Raw genomic sequence first — 10,796 nt, forward strand, 5'->3', positions numbered from 1 at the left:
AAATGAAATTTTCTATACTTACATTACATGTAAACTAAAAAAGAACTTCTGAAAATCATGCCTCACAGATCAGTGGTGTCCGGTAAGACTTTCATTGGCTACAGCCATAGAGCTCAAGAGCACTAGAGCTTTCCTGCTAGTGCTCAAAGACCAACAAGGTCTCTCTGACTTTTCTTGCCGCTCTAAATGCCATGTGCTTGCTGCTGTGAAGGAAGGCATGCAAGCTCAATAAGAAACAATGTAGAGTTTGTGGATGGACTTGATTGATATGTACAAGTGTGGGAGTTTGCTTTTCAGGTTTTAGATTCCAAACAATCAGTAAAGATCTTCAACAATGATAGAAAACCTCTGTGCTTCTTTTGCTTACCAGAAATTTGCCAAAGTATCCCCTGCCAGCCATGGCCTTTCCAACAATTTGCGACAATCCAAGAAACATTCGACCCAAGAAAGCAAAGAACTCTGGCACTGCTACGCTTATAGCTTGATTCAAAGCTCTGTCGAAAGTGTTTTGCATCTCGTTATTTCCAGAAGTTCCTAACCATGAGCCTCATAGAGAGCTCGCATTTGAGGCCCAAATAAAATGCACTACCAATTCGTTTTTCTTTCACTTCGAGACAATACACTTTGCTGTAATTGGAGGGATTTCTTTCGCCAGCCATCCGTTAAGGCAGACAAGTTTACTAAACCTTGTCACTGCTAGACGTAATCAACAAAGGAGCCAGAGCCACCTCTACTACTCAACCTTTAGACTTTCTTTAAAACTAATCCTACACAGCCATTCAGATGGATCTTCTAGCAGATCATCAAAGTCTAGAAGCACTGAAAGTATACACAAAGAGAAAACATACAGCTAGCCTCTTCCCACACTATTTGCTTCGATGGAATTAATAATCTTATTTCCATAAATTTATAAAGATCTTTAGGTAAATTCTACTTTGGTAGTTCGCTGTTTCATTCTGGCCGTTTCCCCTCCAACAGCAAGCTTTGAAGTCCATTAGGGGCCTGGTTACAAGAGTAACATAAAATACTCCATTCGAGATATGATTGGGCACTCTTTATATTATGGATTATCTCATGCTACTCCGTTGCTCATGAAAAGACTCTTGAGGAAGGGTGGTATTTAGAGAAATTGTTTCGTCACTTGTCTTTAAATCAGCAGAGTAACTAAATATCTATTCTAGGAATCAAAGAATACAACAATTCAACGCTTGAATGCAGAGAATAGCGGCTATGCTTCAAGCGTGGCACAACAATAGTCTCTTTGGATGAAAGTTTTCTTAAGTGACAATGGCGTTGATCTTAATTTGTTTATGATCAGAAATGGACTTGCTAGGAATCCGCCCGGCAGCACTTCCCACCATCTAGGCCAATCCAGTCTGGCACACAAGTGGCTTTAGAAATTCACATGTTTTGTGAGGCATGTCCTCAACAAAATATTCTCTGCAAGGGAGAACTTGCTCTCATTTCCTCTGGCACACCAATAATCATAAGCAAAGGACACTATATTTCCATTGCAACCTTTAGTCCTACTACGAGGAATCCGTGTGGGGTGATATATGATCTATCTCTTGACAATCTAGCTCACAACCAGCTCTTATTCAGCTCTATTGACTGCATGGGACAATGCTTTCAGTGTGCCTACATCTTTCCCTCGCATATATTAATATCAGAATGACTGTGGAACATGAATGAATAGCTGGGAGAAGCTTTTTAGTTTAGTAAGCTCCTCAATAGAATATGAGAGGGCAAGTGAACTTTCTTGCTTTTTCTACTAGATTAAGGTGGAAGGAGAATTTGGCAAGCCCGATTCTTGGCTAGCCTCTTGACGAGAGGGGCTTTGATGATCTCCTCTTTTTATAACACTAGTTTAGATTATGTGGACAAGGAAGCTGGGATGGTTCTCAAGTGGCACATGGCAGAGTGGGGCAGTGAACCTTGTATTCAGCTTGGAAGAGAGCATGAGAGATTTGCAGTAGCCGCACTTGACAAACTCTCTTGTAGAAATCCAAGTTTTATTGCCATGCATATGACATTCAATTCATCTCTACGTGACTAAATCTTACTCCATAGTTTTACATCTAAATAGACTCTATTTCGTTTCTATATTACTGTAAGTGGTTAACGTAACGGTGGCTGTTGAAGATGGCTACGTGGCAAACTGGGAAGCAAAGAATTGCGTCGCTTGAGCTATGTAGTGACTGAGCTTCAATTCGAGGGTTGCTCGATGGGTTGGGCTAGTTCGGTGGATTCTGATGCTTCAGGTCCATGGCCTCCTTCAGCTGCTTCAGGTTTGTACTTGAAGGAAGTTGCACCTTCACCCTCGTACGGGTAAATTTTGTATTCAAGTCCTTTTGTGAATATCGCAGAGCTTTGGCTCCTCTTGCAGGATAAAAAACGGAAGCTATAAAACTTCAAACAATGAGTATGGAAGATTCTACGATCGTCATGAAACCCCGCCTGTAAGTTTTGGTCTGTTTTCTTCTTTCGCTAATCTCGCATTTCAGACAAAGAAGGGGTCAGATAATTATTGGTCCAGAAACTGTGATCTTCTGCACAAGTGCAATATGAACTGCTTTCAACAGTTGAGAAAGTTTCATCTTGGCCATTGGCCTGGTTTTACAGATGGTAAGCATCTTAAAAGAAAATAGCGAGATGACATGCAACTAATTTTGCAGATTTTCCCATAACATCAAACCGCTTAAGTGCAAAGAACAGAGGGTGGCTAGAACATAAGATTCCATGGCGGACAAACACGGAGAGTGGGCAAAAGTCTTCGTCAAAACGTTCCAGGAACAGATCCCCACAGGACAGGTTGTCATCCAGAAAGTACTCTTTCTTTTAAACTTAAAGGGACAGCTCGGAAGAACCCAAGGGGGGGAGGGGACGGCTTAGAAAAGCAAGAAAAGCTTACAAAAATTACTTCATAATAACGTCAACTGGAAAATCATCGCTCGAGACCTTCTGGAGAATTTTTGCAGGAAAGAAACAGGATTCCAAATCTAGAATTTTGAGGGACACGACAGAAAAACAACAGAGGGAGCTTTTATTTCCATTTTTCTGCTTTAAAAATTTCTTATGACTTTTTTCTTCTGTTTCTATTTCAGCTGGAAGCCTCCTGAAATCCAGGTATGTAAATAATTGCAGAAAGCAGCTCGAGTGCTTCCTTTGTAACACAACTACTTCATAGGGTCATATATATAAATATATATACTAGCAAGGAATCCAGCTACGCTGGCTCAGATAGAAAATAGTTTTCAAAATGTTTTAGTGTGATACAAAAATCTTACTCCCTTTACTAAATCTGCTATTTGCATCTAGCATTAGGCATCACATATTCCCTTTTTAGAATATTTATGAATATGCTTTTAATTGGACGGTTACTACTTGACTAGCAGGGTCCCAGCTCCGCTAGGAGAAGTAGAGAATATGTATTTTTAGCGGCCTTTTTGGCTGTGCTTTCTCCTTCCTCCCTGCTTATGTTGAAGATCTTAAAATGATCATCATCCGCCTTCTTTCATCCTGCACTGGCACAATACAGACCATGACAGAGTATGAGACACACTTGTTCTTAGCCATGCTATGAGTTTAAAACATTCTCTACTTCTCTCAGCAGACTGGATATTTGATTGATATAGTTGTTAGATAGGTTGGGACTCAGATGTCCTTTGCTATTAAAGGGTGAAAAACTCTGTGTTTACAGAACTCGAGCTTTGAGAAATGAAAAAAAATAAAAAATTCCTAGCATAACAAAAACCCAACGATGAGGCATAAGTCCTTCTCAGCTTCACATTGAATCTCGTCTAGGAGGTTTTTCTTGTCTTCTGGGTCTAATCATCCTTCTATATCTAAAAGAGCAAGGGTGACATATTCAATCGAGATTCTTTTCAAGCTTACTGGTGGAGATGAAAACACATGGCAAAAAAACAGTTGAGGGTGAAACGTTTTTTTTTTAAGGGTAAACCAGTTTTTTTCAATGCATTTTTCCAGGAGAGCTTATCACCGCGGTACACACCATGAGGTTTGCTGCATGATTGCATTGGTCCTTACGTTATATACCTTGTGCTCATGAATCTTTCCTTTACTGTCCAGTTTGTACTCAAAGATGCCGTCAAAGAGACTTCCCACAGCACTTGTGGAATCGTGAACAGACCATCTGATCACAATAGTGTGCTGTCCAAAGGCTGCCAGGCGCTCAAGGTTTCCATCCAGATCGACTTGAAAAGCATTCTACCATTCAGCCGGAGCACCTGTATAATACACTTGTAAGTCTGTGAAAGCAGTTTATTTTCCAGGAGAGCTTATCACTGCGGTGCACACCATGAGGTTCGCTGCATGATTGCATTGGTCCTTACGTTATATACCTTGTGCTCATGAATCTTTCCTTTACTGTCCAGTTTGTACTCAAAGATGCTGTCAAAGAGACCTCTGACTTCCCACGGCACTTGTGGAATCGTGAACAGACCATCTGATCACAATAGTGTGCTGTCCAAAGGCTGCCAGGCGCTCAAGATTTCCATCCAGATCGACTTGAAAAGCATTCAACCATTCAGCCGGAGCACCTGTATAATACACTTGTAAGTCTGTGAAAGCAGTTTACTGGATCTCTGAAAGAGATGTCCTCTCTGCACCAAACAAGATAAGCCACTCTATGTTTACTTCATTCTCCTGTATATCTGATAGCTCAGATCTCCATGGAACAGAACAGGCAGCTCCTCCCTGAAAGTCTTGATGGCATAGCCTACATTGACATAGTAATCCAGAGTTCCTTCCTTGCTCTTTGCTACTAATGGATCCTCTACTTTGCTATTCAGCTTGGTCGAGAGATTGCAATAATGCACTTGAAGAGGTTGCTTGAATCTATCTCTGCTGCTATATGCCAAGCTCAGCACTACCTCTAATGGAAGCAGCTCACTACACACCATCTTGTCAAGTTCGCTACAAACTGAATATTGTCTTCCTCAGTCAAGCTGATTTCTTCCAGTTCTTCATGCCAACAATGGTATGGCACTCTTAAGTTTGAGGTAAAAAGCTTTCACATATTGTTTGTAGCCAAACTGAATGCATTTTCATGTGCAATGGCTCAGTGACAACAAGCTGGATCCCATTCTAGAGTCACTGGCCAAGCTACCTTGGTTGACTTGCACAGGCTTAACCTCAGCGAGTCCATCTATCCACTGGCAAGTTCTCAGTGTTGAGAATAGTGAGCCAAGTGGCAGTGACTGAAGAGGTGAGTTTTCTATTTTTGATGCTTTTAGCTCCCTGGCAAACATCTGTATTCTCTTTTCTTCTTCTCTAGATTACTGACAACCTTGCTTGGAATGTATTACAGTCATACACATTGGAGATTAAGTTTCTTGAAGCTCTCTGATGCTTCAAACAAAAGGCAAGCACTGCCACCGTCAAGAATACATGACAATTGGCTTCAAGAAGATGATGGCTAGGTTTATGAGTTTTGCAGTTGTCAATTTTGCAACTGTTCTTGGCTCTTCTGTATCTGCCAAGTGAGTATTTCCGAGCTATGACTCAATTTCTGATGTTGAAGCATGTGAAGCTTTTATGAAGTTTTGGCCAGAGTCTAGAACAATGCACGGGATCTTTGCACGGAAACATGGGGAACATTCGAAATAACCCAGCACTTGAGATGATATGCTCATTAATGCTTTTGATTTGTTAATCTCGAGGCATCTTTTTTTAGGCACTTCGAGCATTGACTTACACGGGAACTTTCATTGGTGGGGCAACGATTCTAGCAAAGAAGGCTCTGGAAGAAGCTTATATTACGAAGCAGATGATCTGTTTTCAGACCTCTTGAAAGATGAAAATGAAGGCTCAGCATTAACAAGAAGTGACTATATCACTTTTAAGGTTACAAAGGTCCATCTTGCAGGAACATCATTGGTTGTATCCTGGAATGAAGGCTACGTTGGAAGCAGCAATGGGGTACATGCTCTAAAATTTATCCCGCAGCTTTTGCAAGTCTATTTTGACATTGTATTGCAAGATATGAGTGATTGTAAGTTCCAAACCTTTGCATTTAATCCGCTGCTCTTTGTATGTTTAGCACTACTCTGCAATCTTTTACCTATGGTCTTCTTCAGAATCAATGCCATGCTTCCGGATGAGGCATTTTCAATCGAGGTAAGCAAGATTAATTTACTCATAAGCTGACTCATGTCTTAAATCATGTCCAACAAACGTGTTGTCAGTTTGTGCACACTTTCTTCAAGAAATCTCCTCAATTCATTGCTCTTTTGAAGGTAAGCCTTTCTTATCTATTTGAAGTTGTTATCCCAAAAGAAGTAAAAACATTGCAGAAGGTCATCACCAGTCAACCTCAAACAAGTGACAGTAAAGTAAGATGGATTTCACAATGTTTGAGTGTTAAACTTCTATTACATTTACTAGACTGAGCTTCCTTTGCAACTATGCTGAGTGGTTGGAGACCATGGTACTTGTTTCAAGGATGGTGTAAGAGAGCTCTTTGAAACTCTGGAGTTGGTTCTCTACAAAAACCTCTTCTTATGGTAATTGAAGTTTCTCACTGTTTATGTTGTGTCTAATCTTCACAAACATCCAGGCATAAAACTTCTGCCATCCCAGCCCAGTCCCAGCTGCTATTTTTTGTCATAACCATAGCAAAGCTTGCAACGTGTCATCAAGAGCTCTTGCCTAGAGCTCGAGTGCTAAGGTTTGTTTTTTTTTTTTTGTCTTCTCTAAGGAACTTTCTTGAGTTTAAGTTGCTGTTCTTGATGAAGGTGGCACAATCACATCAACCACTCAAAAAGACTGTCTGGAGAAGAATTGAAGATCACCATTGCTGCCTACGACTGAGTCCCTGGAGTGGAGAAGCTGGTGATGAATGCAAAGATGGACCTTGCCTTGCAGCTTATACAGCATGAGAAGCCCGAGAGCTTGCTACATTACTACAAGGCCATGGAGCTGTAGCATGAAACAAAGTTCAATTTGTTTCTCACATGTCCAAGAAGATTTGGCCCCCCGTCGATCACAACATGGTCAGATGCTACCAGCATTTTGGACAAATATTCACAGGTTATACTTCCCACCAAAGGATCAACTACAAGGACATAAGTTCAAGAAAAACAAAGAGAAAACTCACAAGGATCTGGCTCACCCAGTAATGCACAAATTGAAACAAAACTATGGAAATTGTAAGAGCTGGACTTTAATTCTCCTTGAGAGTTTTCAAGAAGATCTGTCCACTAGGATGAATGTTGCAGTGATAGATTCACATTTTAAACACCACCTACATTTTCCAACGAGAGATAAGATCTTTGAATTCTTCCTCCTTTCCACATTATCTTGAGAGGCTTTAACGGATAAGCACTGGGGAGGCTAATGTTGACCTTATAAAGGGATCCTATGAGATCAAGAAGAATTTCTTCAAAAGTTGAGAATTGAGCTAGGAAGTCTAGCCGATGGACTGAATTGTGGAGACCCACTCATAGAAATTATTGGCCTTTGGACTGGCAAAGCAAATCTCTAGTGGATCTCTGTGGGCTTCTTCTGGATCTGCTTCGCCCCACTGTGCCAAACCACTTATAACCTTTTGGAGTAGATTGTAAATCAGCTGTTTACAAACATTTTTAATTCATTAATTATTTTATTAATATTATTATTGAATTAAAAATGAATGAATTAAATAATTATAATTAAATATTAAATTAGCTGATTCTGCTAATTTACAATATTTTATTTCTATCCACTCAAAACCTTCATGATACACATGCTGCAATGTGAACAATACTCAGCCAAGGACATTCAACCATTCCCCACTTGGAGCATGTCGGGATCTGAAAGAAAGAAGCTTGAGAAATTTATGCAAAGCCAACCATTGATCTCACTGTTCCAGCCTCCAGGATGCCCACAAATTGTTGGCATCCGCCACTCTATATTGCAAGCAAAATTGGTCATAGAAGAGAAAAAGAAGAAGAGCTAGGAGAACTTTACCATGGCTATCTGTCTTTAGTAATGTCTGTCAGCTATTCACATACTTCCCAGCCCACATGGTTGGATGATCTGCTCCCCTATGCACAGAAAAATGAGCTCTTATATCGCAAGAGATAGCAAGAAAAAAAATTTTAATTATCTTTCACACATTGCATAGAAGATAGGATGTTTGCTTTTGTTGAGAGCCTCACTCACTGGGTTTTGTGGTGGTGTTGCTCCATTTCTGAGATGCAAACATTGTTTGCATACTGAGCATAAGAAGGCTGATTTTAATTGTGAAAGCAATTGTCATACTTGAGATAGTCAATTCCCTATACGAGAAGAAATAACTCAATTGACATGTTGAAATGGAACAAAAACAGCATGTTTACTGTGCCCTTTGAAGCCACTCAATGGCATTTACAAGTCATTCTCCTAGAAAACGTCTACAGATATTGGAAAAAAGAACTCTCTACCTTCCAGTAAATTTGACCACATCATTGCCTGTACTTTTGAGATGCACATTGAGACCTTTTGACTTTCCTATCACTACCACATGATCTCTGTATGGACAAAAAAATGTTTTCTATTCTACATCTTCTTCCACAATTGTACAACTAACCCCTTCCAGAATAAGATGTGAAGCTGGCTATATATATATAGATTTAATATTATAATTTGGCCCCCTGGGAGATTTGGCCCCCCGTCGATCACAACATGGTCAGATGCTACCAGCATTTTGGACAAATATTCACAGGTTATACTTCCCACTAAAGGATCAACTACAAGGAAATAAGTTCAAGAAAAACAAAGAGAAAACTCACAAGGATCTGGCTCACCCAAGAATGCACAAATTGAAACAAAACTTTGGAAATTGTAAGAGCTGGACTTTAATTCTCCTTGAGAGTTTTCAAGAAGATCTGTCCACTAGGATGAATGTTGCAATGATAGATTCACGTTTTAAACACCACCTACATTTTCCAACAAGAGATAAGATCTTTGAATTCTTCCTCCTTTCCACATTATCTTGAGAGGCTTTAACGGATAATCACTGGGGAGGCTAATGTTGACCTTATAAAGGGATCCTATGAGATCAACAAGAATTTTTTCAAAAGTTGAGAATTAAGCTAAGAAATTCCATACATGCAAGTAAACCCAGAAGAAAAAGAATGGTGAAGATGGCTTGTGAGCCAAGGAAATGGCAATCTCCCTAACCAGGGTTTAACCAAGTTTACATTGCCGAGTTCACACCCCATTGATCAAAGAAGTATATGTATGAATTTATATATGATAAATGTATCTGTAGTTGATTCCCCAGATAAATCCCTGCACCACGACCCAGTGATCATACAAAGATAGAAGCTGGCCAACTGTATATGGCTTTAGAGTTGGTAGCAGCATGCTCAAGGCTGGATGGTTCCTGGTGAATTCTTGCAGACTTTCACCTAGCATGCAGCAAGGAAAGAACATTCAGGAACTTACTTTGTGAGGAGTCAAATAATCCGGAACACCTTCCACTCGAAGTTCCTCGAGGATCTGAAGAAAGAAACATTTAGACCATGAAAGAATACAAGAGATTCCTTACTGACCCTGCCATTTTGCAAGTTATACATAAAAGATTTTGATTAGAATCCTTTCTATAATTTTAAATTTCTGTAATAACTTCCTATACAGTGATAATAATTGCAACAATATGGGATATGAGAGACCATATGCTTAAATTACTTTTGTTACCAATAAAAGAAAGGGTATATACAAAGACAATGTTCCATTGTCATAAAAAGTATTTGTGGATATTGATGATCTCCAAGGTATAACTATCAATCTCTACACTAAAATGACATTATGAATTTCAGACAAATAATTTAAAAAATATACATCATCGCTACTGATTGATGAAAACAAACAACTAATTCTTTAGGATTCATGTCACCTATATGACAGATGTCCTATCTATTCCAGCGGAGCTGGATTCCTTGCTAGTTGAAAGTTATGTGAGACACAAATCCCTAAGCCCCAAAGTGGAGCCGAAAGGTGCCACGTGGTAGTGGTCGAAGCAAAAGCCAAACGAGCGTAACACGTTTGGACTAAAAGGCTCCGACTTGAAAGGTTGAGAGCAGGAGTGGAACTCCCAACGGAGTGCTCAAGGAACGAGCATGGAGTCTGAGATGGACCCGAGTTGGAGTCCGAGGTGGAGTCCGAGATGGAGTCTGAGATGGACCCGAGTTGGAGTTCGAGGTGGAGTACGAGATGGAGTCCGAGATAGACCCGAGTTGGAGTCCGAGGTGGAGTCCGAGATGGAGTCCAAGATGGACCCGAGGTGGAGTCCTAGGTGGAGTCCGAGATGGACCCGAGTTGGAGTCCGAGGTGGAGTCCGAGATGGACCCGAGTTGGAGTCCGAGGTGGAGTCCGAGATGGACCCGAGTTGGAGTCTGAGGTGGAGTCCGAGATGGAGTCCGAGATAGAGTCCGAGATGGACCCGAGATGGAGTCTGAGGTTGAGACCGAGACCAAGACTGAGACCGGGACCGAAACCGAGACCAAAACCGAGACCGAGACCGGGACCGAGACCGAGACCGAGGCCGAGGCCGAGTTCGAGTCCGAGTCCGAGTCCAAGTCCGAGTCCGAGTCTAAACCGAGTCCGAGTCCGAGTTTGAGTTTGAGAGGGTGAAAGCCCAAAGCGTTCGTCTCCCAGACCCTAGGGGGTTTGGTGAGCTCCAAAAGTATAGTAAGGGGGAGGACTGCAGTGGAGCCAGTTTGGCCCAGAAAGGCCAGATCTAGTGTTGGGTGATGAACTGACCACTAGGAAGTCCAAGACTAGAGTGAATACGGACCGACAAGCGGGGTAGC

At 41.0% G+C, this 10,796-nt stretch overlaps 1 protein-coding gene across 1 annotated transcript; it reads right to left on the reverse strand.

Moving 5' to 3' along the window:
* Positions 1–3,500: 3,500 nt before the first annotated feature.
* Positions 3,501–4,922, reverse strand: LOC112343516. The gene is made up of 4 exons (XM_024667126.1): positions 4,657–4,922; positions 4,362–4,425; positions 4,057–4,227; positions 3,501–3,524 (listed from the first exon to the last, which is right to left on the reverse strand). The coding sequence occupies exons 1-4, from the start codon at positions 4,920–4,922 to the stop codon at positions 3,501–3,503; spliced, it is 525 nt and encodes a 174-aa protein (XP_024522894.1).
* Between the last annotated feature and the right edge of the window lie 5,874 nt (positions 4,923–10,796).

This window comes from Selaginella moellendorffii, unplaced genomic scaffold (assembly GCF_000143415.4).
Source record: "Selaginella moellendorffii unplaced genomic scaffold, v1.0 SELMOscaffold_156, whole genome shotgun sequence".
NCBI classification, from domain to species: Eukaryota; Viridiplantae; Streptophyta; class Lycopodiopsida; order Selaginellales; family Selaginellaceae; genus Selaginella; species Selaginella moellendorffii.